Source organism: Eumetopias jubatus, unplaced genomic scaffold (genome assembly GCF_037043125.1).
Source record: "Eumetopias jubatus isolate StellerSeaLion01/CBP00866 unplaced genomic scaffold, mEumJub1_p1.0 scaffold_2, whole genome shotgun sequence".
Lineage (NCBI taxonomy): Eukaryota > Metazoa > Chordata > Mammalia > Carnivora > Otariidae > Eumetopias > Eumetopias jubatus.
The window spans coordinates 39,549,747-39,566,709 of record NW_028274808.1 but is presented as its reverse complement, the minus strand read 5'-3'; the positions used below and the strand labels follow the sequence as shown (position 1 = coordinate 39,566,709).

General features: G+C 38.2%; 1 protein-coding gene across 1 annotated transcript; it reads left to right on the top strand.

Moving 5' to 3' along the window:
* The first annotated feature begins 577 nt into the window (after window positions 1-577).
* THAP1 (THAP domain containing 1) lies at window positions 578-12,313 on the top strand. Its single transcript, XM_028124022.2, has 3 exons — window positions 578-900; window positions 4,098-4,293; window positions 8,830-12,313. Exons 1-3 carry the CDS (start codon window positions 830-832, stop codon window positions 9,202-9,204), a joined length of 642 nt encoding a protein of 213 aa, XP_027979823.1. The 5' UTR covers window positions 578-829; the 3' UTR covers window positions 9,205-12,313.
* The last annotated feature ends 4,650 nt before the right edge of the window (window positions 12,314-16,963 follow it).

Here is a 16,963-nt window from a genome sequence, read left to right as displayed (position 1 = left end):
GGAGGTGCACGCAACAAGAGACAAACGGTGGGAAAATAGCTGCAGCACGATTTCCAACAGCACCTGTAGAACACTACAGCAATGGAAGCCCTTCAGAAGTGAGCGTGTATGTCTCCTCTCATTGCTACAATTCTGGCGCCTGAGCTCTCACGGAGCCTTGTGATACCTGCAGCGACAGGTAATGGGATGAAAACTGGCGATGTGGGAAAGGGATCCACAAAGTTTCACAAAATCATATACCATCCGTGGCTGCCCTTTTAAAGAAATGGGAAGAATTACCCAATGACCTTAGCTCTACACCTGTCCTCCGTTAGGCCACCATACTCAAAGACCGCGCCGTTCTCCACCCTAAACCGTCCCAGATAAATTAACACAAGGAAATCACACAGGTTGCGGAGTCTGGCCCTCCACTCAGGTTCGGGTCCCCTCCCCTTGCCTCTCCTATCAAACACTTCCTTTCTCCCTTCCGGAAGCTCGAGGCCCCACCCACCTCCGCAACGCCGGGCCTTAGCCAATGGCCTGCTTCCCAAGGAACGTTACCTCTGACCTCAGGGCTAATCAGAGACAGTGAGACAAACTCCTCGCGAGAGGTGAGGTTGAAGCTGCCTCCGCCATCTTGGAGATGGGAGACGGGCGATGGCTGTGGTCCTTCTGCTAATGCAAACAACAAAACGGGCACAATAGTCAACCCGAGTGAGCTTATCATCACTGTAACTGTTGACCAAAGCTACAGAAGAAGCGAGGGTGTCAAAGCCCAGCGCGGCGACATTGATAGCAGCTTCTCCTGCCTGCGGGAGCGGCAGAAGTGAAGTGACTGAAGACCGGAAGGATGGTGCAGTCCTGTTCCGCCTACGGCTGCAAGAACCGGTATGATAAGGATAAGCCCGTTTCTTTCCACAAGTAAGTACCTTGCGCGTCTCGCGGGGCTGGCCCCAGCTCGGGCTGGGGGCGCGCGGCCGGTTGGGCTCGGGGGCGGAGCCAGGCGCGTGTCCGCGCGATACCTAATGAGAGGGGCGGGGCAGGGGCGGAGGCAGGGGCGGGGCACGACCGGACCCTACTCGCCGTCTCTCCGGCCGCGAGCGGTGGGCGTACCCGCCCCGGGTTGGAGCTCACGTTCCACTGCCCAGGGCTGCGCGTCCTCGGCGCGCGTCGCCGCGGTGACCGTTTCTCGCGCTCTAGGGTCGGAACCCGTGCGCGAGGTTCGCCCGCCGCCTCGGGTTGGTGTGTTCGCGACCCAGGAGCGATGTCCCAACTACCCCGCGCGGGTCGTGAGGTCCTCAAAGCCGAGAGGCATCTGGATCTCGCCCCTGGGGTAATAGAGAAACTAGGTGGTAATAACGCCTTAGAAGTAAATTTGAAATAGAGACAAAGAAAGACCTTTCAAATGACGAAGCCACTCTTTTTCATCCTTGCTGTGGATGGGAGGCCAGCATCACAGTAATTAAAGATTGAGTTTTGGCCAGGATTTCAGGGAGGATGTTTTTACCCAGTTTCTAGGAACTAACCTTTAAGGAACTCCAAGTTTTAGAGAAAGCTTCTGGTACTACCAAGATGAATACTTAATATTTTCAGCGCACAGTAACGATAACGTGGACAATAATAATAACACCGGCCATAATCAAGTGTCATAATAGAAGTCAGTATGAGCTATTACGGGCGCCTAGAGGAAGCCCTTAGAAAAGAACTTGCCCCACAACTTTCAGGATTGTTATCCAGAAAGTGCTGCAGGTAGAGTAGTCCTGGATGGAAAAATGTTCTCTTGAAAATGGGAAAAGAAAACTGCAAAATGGAAACGACTTAATGGAAAAATGGGAAAAGAAAACTGCAAAATGGAAACGATAATCGGATGTCTGCAAAATGTGACTCGATGGCATTTTCATTCAGCCAAATAAAGCATTTACAAATTTTATTACATTTGCATTAACTTGTTTTGCAAGAATTCCCGACAATAAGTAGATGATAGCTAAGAGATTAGACCCGTGGTAAATTACAGGAATTATTCGTAGGTAAATAATTACAAAAGCAAAAATTAAATATTCCTTCAATTTTTTTTGGTGCTGTCATTTGTGTTTAACAGGGGATGTAGATGCATTTTATGTTTGATATGAGAGGGACCCAAAAGAAATGAGTGCCTTACAACATAGATCTTGAGTGTTGATTGATGTACCACCGCACCACCCCTACCCTCCACCTCGAGGACGAGAGAGAACACTTAACACTTCCAGGATCTACTTCAGTATATCCTGATATTACTTCTTCATTTATTGGAATTTCTGAAAGCTGGTGAATTGACTTCCAGTTCTTTGAAAGTGTAGGAATAGATCAGAAGATGGTAACACGGTTACATACAGTCAGCTCCCCACAACCCTATTTCTAATGATATCTCAGAAAGAATCTAAAAATGTGGAAAACCTTTCATTGGTACTGGAAACTAAGGGTGGCATTCACACATCAGAAATAGTTTCTGCTGGCTGTGAAATGACTGAATCAAAGGAAGAGCTGATCTGCCTCTCATTCTTACCTATAAAGAACAGTTTTTTGGGACTAGATGGGAAATATCTTGACGGAACTCCATAAACAGCCTGAGCATTGTAGTGCTTGAGACAGGAGTGCAAGGTGCTGAATTTTGTATTTCTGGAGGCCATTTCCAGCAGGGATCTTCTAGGGGTACTTTTACCAGTTTCTACATGGTGGCCCTGTAGCAGCAGCTATTCTGGGCAAAGAAAAGAACTGTCCCAAAGATTGGTTAATTCTTCATGATAGCAGACTCAGGCTGTAGCATGCCTTACGTGGAAGAGAAACTGGAACATAGAGTTGAAACATCCTTTGGCTTCTTTCCAGTCTCCCCAGTTCACTAAATACTTGACCTGGAAGAGTAAAATCACAGTAAATTTAAACTCTTCCCAAGCCCCCTTATCTGGGCCTGATGGACATATTCCAGTTGATTTTGAGGTAAATTAAGATAAATAATATTCTTATCTGGAATTAAAAACAAATTGGAAGACTAAAATAAATAAATAAAAATTTTAAAAATTAAAAAATAAATAAGAACTTCCCAAACTTGGGGAGACTTGAACATCCAAGTTCATGAAACTAATAGACCACTCCCTTTCAATTCCAAACAGTCATCTCCAAACATAAACAAACAAATGAATGAAATTTTAAATTTATCATTATGATTTGACTATAATTTGATAATTCATATTTGTCAGACTGATCCTAAGAGAACTAGAACCTTCTTTTTTGCAGTATGTGGATATAAACATGCAATTTTGTTTTCATTGGTAAAAAAAAAAGATCAGTATAGATTCACCCTTATAGTATGTATTTTACTTGAAACTCTTATGTCTTTGACATAAAAAGTTAAAACATTAATAAATGAGATAGAGAAGATACACCATTTACTCTTGTATATTTAGATGTGTATGCAATACCTGTATCACTTAGTGGAAGTTATTTATTGTAACAGAGGAAGACAAGCGATATTACTGCATGTCCCTTGACTTCCCACCTCCCATCATACCCTCTTCCCACTGCATGCATCTGTCTGCATGGCTGACTTTTAATATGTATATTTTTACATTTTGTAAATTTTTAATCAGCCTGTGTTGTTTAAATTGTATGTATCATCATATCTGACATTCTTGTAACTACTCTGTGATAAAAAGATTCCTATAATAAATACTGCTTTTTATTTTTTTAATTGTTATTTAAATTCTAATTAACATACAGTGCAGTATTGGTTTCAGGAGTAAAATTCAGTGATTCATCCCTTACATACAACATCCCCAAATACTGCTTTTAAAAAAAACAAAAATTCCATGCTGAGAGGGCTGACTTACGTCACACACTAGTGGGTGGTCACTTTATTTAAAAGATCTTTAAAGCAATTACATTCTTAACTGAGGTGAATAAAGGCACAACTAAAAACTGTCAAAAAAAAAAAAAAAGATAGCAGAGCTAGTGTTTTAATCAAATGTCCCTTAGCTTGTTCACATCAATATAAGATAGTTCTTTCCTAATCAGGAAAGTCTGGATGTGCTTTTTTTTTTCCTTTTAAAAGAAGGTCAGAGAACTGAATTATCTCTTCTTCTTAGGTTTCCTCTTACTCGACCCAGTCTTTGCAAAAAATGGGAGGCAGCTGTCCGAAGGAAAAACTTTAAGCCCACGAAGTACAGCAGTATCTGTTCGGAGCACTTTACTCCTGACTGCTTTAAGAGGGAGTGTAACAACAAGTTGCTGAAAGAGAATGCTGTACCCACAATATTTCTCTGTACCGAGCCGCATGACAAGGTAAGGGTGTTTTAAAATACTGGGCTTTCTATTTATAAAATTAATGTTTTTATTGTGGAAAATTCAGAGTAATGTTAAGAAAATAAATGTTAGAGGACGCCTGGGTGCTCAGTCGTTAAGCGTCTGCCTTTGGTTCAGGTCGTAATCCCAGGGTCCTGGGATCAAGCCCCTCATTGGGCTCCCTGCTCAGTGCAAAGCCTGCTTCTCCCTCTCCCACTCCCCCTGCTGTGTTCCCTTGTGTTCCCTCTTTCGCTGTGTCTCTCTGTCAAATAAATAAATAAAATCTTTTAAAAAAAAAGAAAAGAAAAGAAATGTCACCTGGAAGCCATCACTTATAGATAACCACTGTTAATGATATACTTTATTTTTAGGATTTTATTTATTTATTTGACAGAGAGAGAGAAGGACAGCGAGAGAGGGAACACAAGCAGGGGGAGTGGGAGAGGGAGAAGCAGGCTTCCTGCTGAGCAGGGAGCCCGATGTGGGGCTCGATCCCTGGACCCTGGGACCATGACCTGAGCTGAAGGCAGATGCTTAACGACTGAGCCACCCAGGCGCCCCAGCAATGATATACTTTTTAAAAATACAAAGTGCAGTTTATTAAAGTTAAACATCTTCACACTAAGAAAGGGGATCTAGCTTTGTGACTTAATTTTAGTCACTCTCTACCCCTACATGTATGTTGATAAGTTTTGGGTTTTCTTTATCCGGGACCATTCAGTTTCAAAGTATTTACTCCTCAGTTTTAAGTGCTTAGTATTTAATTAAATCTTATCAGTCATTCTCTCTCTTGCATCCCATTTCTACTTTAGGTGGAAAAGTATAATTAAAACTTAAATTGGGGCGCCTGGGTGGCTCAGTCGTTAAGTGTCTGCCTTCAGCTCAGGTCATGATCCCAGGGTCCTGGGATCGAGTCCCACATCGGGCTCCCTGCTCAGCGGGAAGCCTGCTTCCCCCTCTCCCACTCCCCCTGCTGTGTTCCTGCTCTCACTGTCTCTCTCTGTCAAATAAATAAATAAAATCTTTAAAAAACAAACAAACAAAAAAAAACTTAAATTGTTTTCTCATTTTAGAATGTTCCTGTTTCAAGGATTCACTAAAAAAGTCTAGTGTTCTTTCTTTTTAATCAAAGTGTAGCTAACACATGGTAATGTTACATTAGTTTGAGGTGTACGACACACTCAGACAAATCTGCACATTACGCTGTGCTCACCACCACTGTGGCTCCCACCGGTCACCGTATAAGGAGGGCTGTTAGAACACCGCTGACCACATTCCCTGTGCTGTACCTTTCATTTCTGTGTCTTGTTCATTCCGTAACTGGAAGCCTGCACCTCTCTCTGCCTATTTTTTCCATCCTCCCGTCCTCTCCCCTCAGGCAGCCATCACTTGTTCTCTGTATTTATGGGTCTGTTTCTGCTTTTTTGTTTGCTTTTTTTTTTCAGTTGTCTTGTTTTTTAGATTTCACATATAAGTGGAATCACATGGTATTTGTCTTTCTCTGACTTTTTTGAGAGCATGATACCCTCTAGGTCCATGCATGTTGTCGCAAAATGGCAAAATCTCATTTTTTTTTATAGCTGAGTAATATTCTATTTGTGTGTGTGTGTGTGTGTGTGTACATATATATGTATACCCTCCACACACACACACACACACACACACACAACATCTCTATCCATTCATCTGTGGATGGACACTTGGGTTGCTTTCATATCTGGGCTATTGTAAATAATGCTGCAGTAAATATAGGGGTGCAGATATCTTTTCAAATTAGTGTTTTCATTTTCTTTGGGTAAATACCCAGTAGTGGAATTACTGGATCATATGGTAATTCTATTTTTAAGTTTTTGAGAAACCTCCATACTGGTTTCCACAGTCACTGCACCAATTTGCATTCTCACCAACGGTGCATGAGGGTTCTCTTTTCTCCATATCCTCGCCAACACTTGTTATTTCTTGTCTTTTTGATACTCATCACTATGACAGATATAAGGTGATAACTCATTATGGTTTTGATTTTCATTTCCCTGATGATTATTGATGTTGAGCATCTTTTCATGTGTTTGTTGGCCATGTGTATGTCTTTGGAAAATGTCTGTTTGTGTCCTCTGCCCATTTTTTAACGGATTATTTATTTCTTTGATGTAGTGTTGAATAAGTTCTGTATATATTTTGATTATTAACTCCTTATCAGATATATGTTTTGCAGATCTATTTTTGCATTCACTAGGTTGTCTGTGTTTTTTTTATTATTATTATTTATTTGTCAGAATGAGAGAGAAAGAGAGAAAGCACAAGCAGGGGGAGTGACAGTCCGAGCAAGAAGCAGGCTCCCTGCTGAGCAAGGAGCCCAGTTCAGAACTTGATCCCAGGACCCTGAGCCGAAGACAGACACTTAACTGACTGAGCCACCCAGGCGTCTCACATGTTATTTTTTAATTTTTATTTATTTTTATTTTTTTAAAGATTTATTTATTTTAGAGAGAGCGTGCATGGGATAAGGGCAGAGGGAGAGAGAGTATCTCAGGTAGACTCCTTGCTGAGCACAGAGCCCACACAGGACTTAATTTCACAACCCTGAGATCATGACCTGAGCCAAAATCAAGAATGGGGCGCTTATCTGACTGAGCCACCCAGGCACCCCACACCAGATTTCATTTTAGTTTTGTTGATGGTTTCCTGCCCTGTGCAAAAGTTTTTTATTTTGGTGTAGTCACAATTGTTTATTTTGCTTTTGTTTTCCTTACCTGAGGAGACAGGTCTAGAAAAATGTTGCTAAGGCTGATGTCAAAGAAATTACTGCCTGTGTTTTGTTCTAGGATTTTTATGGTTTCAGGTTTCACATTTAAGTCTTTAATCCATTTTGAATTTAGTTTTGTGTATGGTGTATAAAAGTGTCCAGTTTCATTCTTTTTCATGTAACTGTAGTTTCTCCAGCACCATTTATTGAAGAGTCTGTTTTTTCCCTATTATATATTCTTACCTCCTTTGTTGTAGATTAATTAACCATGTAAGCATGGGTTTATTTCTGAGCTCTCTGTTCTGTTCCATTGATCTATATTTCTGTTTTTGTGCCAGTTTTGATTCTGCAGCTTTGTAGTGTATCTTGAAAACTGCGATTGTGGTATCTCCAGCTTTGTTCTTCTTTGTCAAGTGTGCTTTGGCTATCTGGGGTCTCTTGTGGTTCCATACAGATTTTAAGACTACTTTTTCTAGTTCCTTGAAAAATGCTGTTGGTATTTTCATAGGGATTGCATTGAGTCTGTAGATTGCTTTGGGTAGTAGGGACATTTTAACAATGTTAATTCTTTCAATCCATGACAATGGTATATATCTTTTCATTTATTTGTGTCATCTTCAATTTGTTTCATCAGTGTTCTATAGTTTTCAGAGTATAGATCTTTCACCTCGGTTAAATTTATTCCTAGGTGTTTCATTCTTTTTGGTGCAATTATAAATGGAATTGTTTTCTTAATTTCTCTTTCTGCTACTTCATTTTTAGTGCATAGAAACACAACTGATTTCTGTATATTAATTTTGTATCCTACAACTTCACTGGATTCACTTATTACCTCTGATAATTTTCTGTTGCAGTCTTTAGGGTTGTCTATATATAGTGTCATGTCATCTACAAATTAGTGACAGTTTTACTTCTTCTTTACCAATTTGGATGCCTTTTATTTATTTTTCTTGTCTGATTGCTATGGCTAGGACTTCCCAGTACTATGTTGAATGAAAGTGGTAAGAATAGACATCTTGTCTTGTTTCTGATCTTAGAGGAGAAGCTCTCAGGTTTTCACCACTGAATGTGATGTTAGCTGTGGATTTTTCATATATGGCCTTTCTTATTTTGAGGTATGTTCCCTCTAAGCCAACTTTGTTGAGACTTTTTATCATGAATGGATGTTGAATTTTGTCAGATGCTTTTTCTGCATTTACTGAGATGATCATATGATTTTATCCTTTGTTTTGTTAATGTAGTGCTTCACATTGATTTACAAATATTGAGCCATCCTTGCACACCTGGAATAAATCCCACTTGATTGTGGTAAATGATTCTTTTAATGTATTGTTGAATATGCTCATATTTATTTTTGCATCTATGTTCAACAGGGATATTGGCCTGTAGTTTTTGTTGTTGTTGTTGTTGTAGTGTCTTTGCTTTTGATATCAGGGTAATGCTGGCCTCACAGAAGTATTTGGAAGTTCTTTCTCTTGTGTTTTTTGGAATATTTTGAGGAGAATAGGTAATCACTGTTTAAATATTTGGTAGCATTTACCATCTGGTCCTGGACTTTTGTCTTTTGGGAGCTTTTCGATTGCCTTTTCAATTTCATCACTAGCAATTGGTCTATGCATATTTTCTATTCCTTCCTGATTCGTTCTTGGATGATTGTATGTCTCTGGAAATTTAACCATTTCTTCTAGGTTGTCCAATTTGTAAAAATGTCATTCTTAAATTCCACAGGTGGATTCTTTTGAACTGTTATTTGTAGTTACTAAACTTGAACATACTCTGCATTATTGTTGTAGAAGGAAGATCTTCTGGAGCCACAAGAACAGCTTCCCCCGCCTCCTTTAACACCTCCCATTTCCCAGGTCGATGCTGCTATTGGATTACTAATGCCTCCTCTTCAGACCCCTGATAATCTCTCTGTTTTCTGTGACCACAACTATACTGTGGAGGATACAATGCACCAGAGAAAAAGGATTCATCAGCTAGAACAACAAGTTGAAAAACTCCGAAAGAAGCTCAAGACTGCACAGCAGCGGTGCAGAAGACAAGAACGACAGCTTGAAAAATTAAAGGAGGTTGTTCACTTCCAGAAAGAGAAGGATGACATATCAGAGAGAGGTTACGTGATTTTGCCGAATGACTACTTTGAAATAGTTGAAGTGCCAGCATAAAAAAATGATGTTTGTATTGGTTTTTAATGGGGCAACACCACACACCCTCTTCTAGCCTATAAAGGAGTTTCATTTGAAAAAATAACAATTGATTACTTGTATAAAAACAATTCAGAATATTTTTTTAAAAAAATAAATTAGATATATACTATAAAATTGTAAGTTTTTTGTTTGTAATTTCAGGGTTTTTACATTTTAACAAAATATCTTAAAAGTTATAAACTAACCTCAGAACTCCAATATAAGTTGGTTTCAAATTGAGGAGTTTGTTTTTTGGGTATTTATAGAAATGTAAAAATGAAAAGTGTGAAGTGAATGTGAACAGTATAGCAAGGACAATTTAAGTTTAAAATTTAAAATTAATGCAGGTTCTTCAAAGAATTTAGTTACATTGTAAGTCAGAGTATAGTCAGATCACAAGATGTAACTTCTCAGAATATATATATTCTTATTCGTAAAGTCAGAGGATTTGTTTATCTTTCTTAATCACTTGTCAAAGATAAATTGACAAGTCAATACTTAAAAAAATAAATTGGTTGTCTTCAGAGCAGAAAATGAAGGGTCATTCTATACCTAGTCAATACGAGTAAATAAGTATGAATTTTTAAAAGTGGGTCCATCTTTTTTTCCCCACTGTCTAGCATTATTAAATTAGAAGCATATCTCCCGTGGAAGAGACATTCTTCAATAAAGTACGCGTTGTTATTAATAAAGTAATAAAAATGGGGGACCTGATCCACAGTATGCCTTTTCTTTCATTCTCCCCACCCTTAAGGAGCATCTAGTTCCCAACTGTATCCAAATCTCTGACAAATGTGTTGTCAGCAGAGTTTGATTTGTACCATAATATGACCAATTGATTTTGGTTACATCTTCACATAAAAAAGGATTTCTTCACTTTTAACACAAGTTAGAAATTACATCCCATTTACTTAATTGAGTGATTTGTATTCCAGAGCAACCTAATACATAGTGTTTATGTCACTGAATGTTGAAATTTAAACACTGAAGTTTCTATTCAAACTATGAGATGTATTCTGACTTTGTGAGAACTTTTAGTTACATATTTGAAATGAAAATATGTTCTGAGTAAACAAATACTGCCTTAGGAATTACCTACTTAGATTTAGACTAATTGTTCCAATTACGATTATTTTATATTTCAAAGTACACTGAGATAGTTGAAGAGTAACAGGCCTTTTAAGGCAGTATTAAAAATATGAAACAGTGACATTCAAAAGTGTCTTTTGTAGATGGTTTTCAATGTAATTTACTGCTGTGCTACCAGTGGATAATACCTTGATTTTTTATGAACCAGTATTTTAAAAATAGAAAATTATAATCAGAAGATTACTTGAAGTTATATGGTCTGATAACATACAGAATTAACTCTAATGAATCAGAAGATGTTTTCTAGTTACTCATGGATCTCATCACTGTTTTGGAAATCCACAAGTAGTTTGGTTTTATATTTCATCTGTCTAGCAATTCCTGGAGGATATATGAGTAAACATCTTGCAAAGCATATATCTTATTGTCATCTACATAAAAGGAAACGTGTGTGTGTTTGTGTGTATGTGTCCCCAAAACCAAGAATCCAATATTGAATTGTAAAAGTGGCAATCCTAATTACTTAGCATCTTAACATTATGATTTAACCTGAAGTTTCTTTTCATAACAAACATAAATCTCTATTTGGAGAGAACTGAGCAAGCAGCATGTATACCAGCTTTTTGCATTTAAATAAATATCATAGTTTAACATAGGGAGTTTGAGGTACAGGTGGTTCTTTCTGAAAATGAGATGTAATATTTGGTGAATGTTTTAAAAATTCATTTTGGCTACTGTATTGTTTTTTACATTGCCAGGTGAAGGAAATAGGTCTTATTCAAACATGATGAAACTCATTCTGAAACAAATGGACACAGTCTCAATCTGGAACAAATGGGGGGAAGACTCATGTGAACTGCAGCATATTCTGAAAGATGACATTTATTTTAAGCATACAGTAACATACTAAAATTTCCATTTGTGTGTGATGATGTAATCTGGCAATAATGGTGAGAAGAAATAACTTTCTTAATAAAACTGTTAGGAAAACTATGAAATCATAGAATTTTAGAATTAGAAGGGACTTAGAAATGACTGAACACTAGCCTAACCTCCAAACCCTGCAGAAATCTGTTTGTAAAATATCTGTGACAAGTGGTCATCTGTTCTCTGATTACTATTTACATTTAAGCAGTTATTCTTCTCAGATTCTTTAAAATGGGTTTCTGGATTAGGATAGAATTAATTGCCATTCTTTTTATACTTGGTTGTAGTGGGAAAAAAAAACTTCACTTTGAACTGCTGCATAGTTTGAACCGTCAAATTCTGAGTTAAAGAAGTTTTAAAATTTTGTAAAATAATTTAAATGTTTAGTAACTGTATATCTGTTATGTGAACTAAAAATAATTGTCATTGCAGTAAAGAAAGTGGTGTTTTAAAATTTTTGGCAAAACTTTTTACTTGGAAGTCCAAGTACATGAGATCTTTTTTTCTCTTAACTTTAATTTGTGTAATCCCTTTCTTAGAAGTGTGACAGAAATGGTGAAAGCAAATGAAAGTTTCCCTTGATATGGATTTTTTTTGGTTCAATTAATATTCTCTGATCATCTCTTAAAAATATTATACATACATACTCAACACCTATGGCTTTTATAAAGTCAGGAGTAAGCAGCATAGGACAATATACTTAAAAGTCCATATGATCTGTAAAAAGAAAACTCCCATTTATGTTCCAGAATTTTTAAAAGACAGCCATCCATGAATAGCATTTAAAGGAAAAAGCAGATTTACAAATCTGCTTGATTATTACTCTTCCTGATAATTGGCAACCATGTGAATTGGATAACCAATAAATGAAGAGCATTGCTCTTGTGATGGTAACTGGCGTTTCTGGGCATTATGATTTTATATATGTGTCTTAAAATACAATCCTCAATGTGAAAGAAAAATATCAAAAAGCAAACAGTGATTTACAAAAAAGCAAAAACAGTTATAATTACTGTACTTAAAATAATGGAAAAGTTTGCTCTTACAATTCCATGTCTTGCTATCTTTTTTACCTTGGATGTTGTTTTATTCTATTGAGATTTTTTTCTGAATGATAAATATTTTTTAAACTCAAAAAAATCTTTGAGAATTTTTATTCTTTTCTAAATTCATAGTATTTGGGGCTTTGAGATTATCAAAATTTCATTTTTAAAATCTCCTAAGGTATATGAATAAACGTCCTTTGTTTTAAACTGTTTTTGGTGAAACAAACTGTACAATATTAGCAACAAATAGACAAATGACTTCTGGAATGGCTACATGTTCACCCTAACTACCATGATTGGTTAAAAAAAAATTTTTTTAAACAACGATTTAAGGTCTCTGCATACTGTCTTAAGGTCATACAGCAAATGAAGAAACATTCAAGAAAATCTAAATCTCTAAAAGAACATTAAGAGCATGGTGACATATACACCACAACTTATTCTTGCCTTAAACCACCACCACCACTGCCACCCCCCACACACAGCTCAGTGCTACAGAAACTCCATTCTGAGTGGATATGGCCAAGAAGACTGCTCACTGTCCTCCCAGTATCCACTCAAGTCCTGTGGTATCTCCCAAGGAGGGGCAGGCAGCCAGTATTTCTCATAACCCCCCTACATTTGTGTTGCAAAGGCTAATCCGCAGGCAAGTGCAGCCAAAAGGTCAGGACTTCCAACACGCAGCTCCCACTCAGGTTGGAGGCTTTACCCCCGGTGCAGCAGGCCAAGAGTATCAGGACTCTGATCACCCTCTTCCTAGATGCTCATAGGGTGAAGTTTCCATGTCAGGAGAGTCAAGCCAAGAAGACCAGAAGCTACCATCCCGATTGAGTTCTGATCATAAAGCAGGCATATCAACCCTAGAGAAGCAGATCATGCCCCTACCACTCGTAGCTACAGAGGAGTGACATAGATTTCTTTCCCCCAGGGGAGAGGAAGCCATAAGAACAGAGAACTCTGAAGCTCTCCCCAAAGGAACTAATTTTGTCTGGAAGAGTGTGGGGAAGTTCAGGACTAAGGAACTCTCAAGGACAATGGAAAATTTCAGGGTAAAAAATTGAAAGGAGGCTGGTAGCTCCACCAGAGTAATAAACGAAGTTATTTTTAGGCTAGGTGATTTAACCAGAGAGAACAGGGAAAGAGGTAAAAAGAGACCTCCTGGGGTCATAACAGGCCTCAAAGACTAGCCTCAAAAACTTGTGCAAAAAGGCCCAGATCTAATTGGATCAGACTACATAGCATTTTAGGCCCTAGGACATCATCAAAACAAAGAACAATCCATTGGCATGGAGCTAATGTCTTGAGTTTGACACCAGCAAAGGCAGATAGTTTAACAAAGAGATCAGGAAAATAGAGAAAGGCCTGTTAGAAGCTCTTATCACCCCAGGTGACTATGTGCATGCCCAAGGCTGCACCTTCTAAGAATTGAAATCAGAGACTTCATTCACCCTGAAGGGGAAATTAACTTCACTAAATTAGTCAAGTAATTAAATAAAACAATCACAACAAGCCTGGAACAGGGGTGGGTGGGTCACTAGAATCAGTGTCCAAAGATCCTACAATATATATAATCTAAAATGTCCAGTTTTTAACAAAAAGTTATGAGATATGCAAAGAAATAGGATAGTGTAACTCATAAGGGGATGGGGGAGAGATGGGGAGGAGCAGGCAACAGAAACTGAAAAGGGCCAGATGTCAGAATTAACAAAGACTTAAAAGCAGCCATTATAAATAAGCTAAATAAATATTAGTTCCAAAGAACTAATGGAAAGCATGCTTAAAGAAGTAAAGGAAGGAATGATGACAATATCTCATCAAAAAGAAAGAAGGAGGTAAAAATTTTTAAAAAGGATATTCTGGAGGTATAAAGTACAATAATTAAAATTCACTAAAAATTAACTACAGAAGCTCACAGTTATTTGAACTTGCAGAAGAAATATCAGTGAACTTTAAGATAGATCACCCAATCTGAAAAACAGAGAACAAAGAATGAAGAAAATGAACAGAGCCTCAAAGAAACAGTACCTCTAAACATATCAGTATATGAATAATGGAATTACCAGAAGAAGGAAGGGTGGAATAGAAATGATGGGGAGAGGGAGAGAGGAGCAGAAAAATATTTGGAGAAGGGTGCCTGACTGGCTCTTGATCTTGGGGTTTTGAATTCAAGCCCCACCTTTGGTATAGAGATTACTAAAAAAATAAACAAAATATTTGAAGAAATAATGGGTGAAAATCCCACACATTTGATGAAAAACACTAACCTACAAATTCAAGAAGCCCAACAAATTTTAAGATAAACAAAGAGATCCACACCCAGATGCATCATAGTAAAAAATGATCAAAATCAAAGAGAAAAATGACATTATATGCAAGGGAACCCTAATAAGATTAACATCTGATTTCTTACTAGAAAAAATGAAGACCAGGAGGCAGTGGGATGACATTCAAAGTGGTGAAAGAAAAACCTGTTAACCAAGAATATTATATGTAGCAAAACCATCAAAAATGACAGTGAAGATTTTCAGGAAGATGGTGCAGTAGAAAACACCAGGAATCTGTCTCCCCACCTAGGCAACAATAGCACTGATGTAATCGATCTGATATAAATATTTGGAACTCTGGAATCTATTGAGGGCTTGCAACTTCCGGAAGAAGGCTTGGATGGCAAACTGTGGTTAATATCAGTCAATTTCAGCTATTAGCTCAGTGATAGTCACCCATTTGCCACCCTCAGCCCCATGGCAGGCAGTGGAGGAGTTGTAGAAGAAGCTTATATGCAGCTGGTAAGAGCTATGGTGAGCAATAAGGATCCTGACCTCCAAATATCAAGATCTGTGTTCTAAAAAGATGACTGCCATTTTGATCATAAAGGTGAAGACACAGAGGTGGTCAGCCATTGTTGCATCCCCCTCACTCCACAAGTTCCTAAGCTCTGACCGAAGTGACTTCAGGGAATTTAAGGGGCTGGTGCATTCTCTTCCCTAAATCATTTTTTTTTCCTCTTTTGGGAGCCAGGCATTAAAGACTAGGGCATTCAAACCATCAATACATATAGGGAAATTAGAAAGTCATTGTGCATACCCAGGGAATAATGAAATCTTGGAGAAGACCTGAGAAGATGTTAAGTTTACACTTTATGCTAACCCTTGGAAGATTCTTAATAGATAGCCTAAAACAATAAAAAACAAAATAAAATCCAGCAAAACCTGGGGAGGGGAGAGAATCAGACTTCTAGTTACCACATCATTAGATTCAAATGTCCAGTTTTCAACAAAAGAGTCAAAGCATACCAAAAAAGGGAACATATGGCCCATTCAAAGCATACCAAAAAAGGGAACATATGGCCCATTAAATCCAAAGCAACTATTCCTGAGAAGATCAGTTGGCAGACCTACTAAACAACTTTAATAAATATGCTCAAGAACTAAAGGAAGACATGGAGAAAGTCAAGAAAACTATGTCTGAACAAAATGATAATGTCAATAGAGATAGAAAATCTAAAAAGGAATTAAAAAGAAATTCTGGGGACCCCCAGGGGCTCAGTGGGTTAAGCCTCTGACTCTTGATCTTAGCTCAAGTCTTGATCTCAGTGTTGAGAGTTCAAGCCTCATGTTGGGCTCCATGTGGAGCCTACTTAAAAAAAGAGAGAGAGAGAGAGAGAAACCCTAAGAGCTGAAAAGTACAATAACAGAAATGAGAAATTCACTAGAGGGGTTAAAAGGCAGATTTGAGCCAGCAAAAGAATCAGCGCACATGAAGCTAGGACAATTGAAATAGTTGAATCTGAAGAAGAGAAAAAAAGATTGCAGTAAAGTGAACAGAACCTAAAAGACATGTGGGACCCAAATTAGTAGACCAACATATGCATTGCCGGAGTCCTGGAAAGAGAAAAGAGAGAGAAGGGTCAGAGACAGTATTTGAGAAAACAATGGTTGAAAATTCCCCAAGTTTGATGAAAGGCATGAATATAAATATCCAAGAAAGTCAACAAACTCCGAACAGGACAAACTCAAAAAGACTCATACTAAGACACATTAGAATCAAACTGTCAAGAAACAAGGAGAATACTGAAAGCAGCTAAAGAGAAGTGACCCATCGCATATAAGGAATCCTCAGTAAATTATCAACAGATTTCTCATGTGAAGCCTTAGTGGCCAGAAAAGGGCACTGATATATTCAAAGTGCTAAAAGGAAAAACAAAAACAAAACACCTGTAAACGAAGAATCCTGTATCTGGCAAAATTGTCTTTCAAAGGTGAGAGAGAAATTATGACAATCCCAGATAAACAAAAGCTGGGGAATTTATTACAACTAGTTCTGCCTGTAAGAAATGCTAAAGGGAATCCTGCAGGTTGAAATAAAAGGGAACACCAACTGAAGCAATATGAAGAAACAAAGATCTCAGTAAAGGTAAACACAAGGGCTACTGTTATTGTAACAAGGGTTTGTAACTTCAACTTTTGTTTTCTACATAATTGCATAAACATTTAAAAAAACAATTATTGGGCGCCTGGGTGCCTCAGTTGGTTAAGCGACTGCCTTCAGCTCAGGTCATGATCCTGGAGTCCCAGGATCGAGTCCCACATCGGGCTCCCTGCTCAGCAGGGAGTCTGCTTCTCCCTCTGACCCTCTTCCCTCTCGTGCTCTCTATCTCTCATTCTCTCTCTCTCAAA

What these genes read in the sequence shown, in the direction of transcription:
- THAP1 (XM_028124022.2), top strand. Translation starts at nt 830, where the DNA reads ATGGTGCAGTCCTGTTCCGCCTACGGCTGCAAGAACCGGTATGATAAG. An exon ending in AAGCCCGTTTCTTTCCACAA is followed by an intron (nt 901 to 4,097) that starts GTAAGTACCTTG and finishes TCTTCTTCTTAG; the next exon opens with GTTTCCTCTTACTCGACCCA. An exon ending in GTACCGAGCCGCATGACAAG is followed by an intron (nt 4,294 to 8,829) that starts GTAAGGGTGTTT and finishes TTATTGTTGTAG; the next exon opens with AAGGAAGATCTTCTGGAGCC.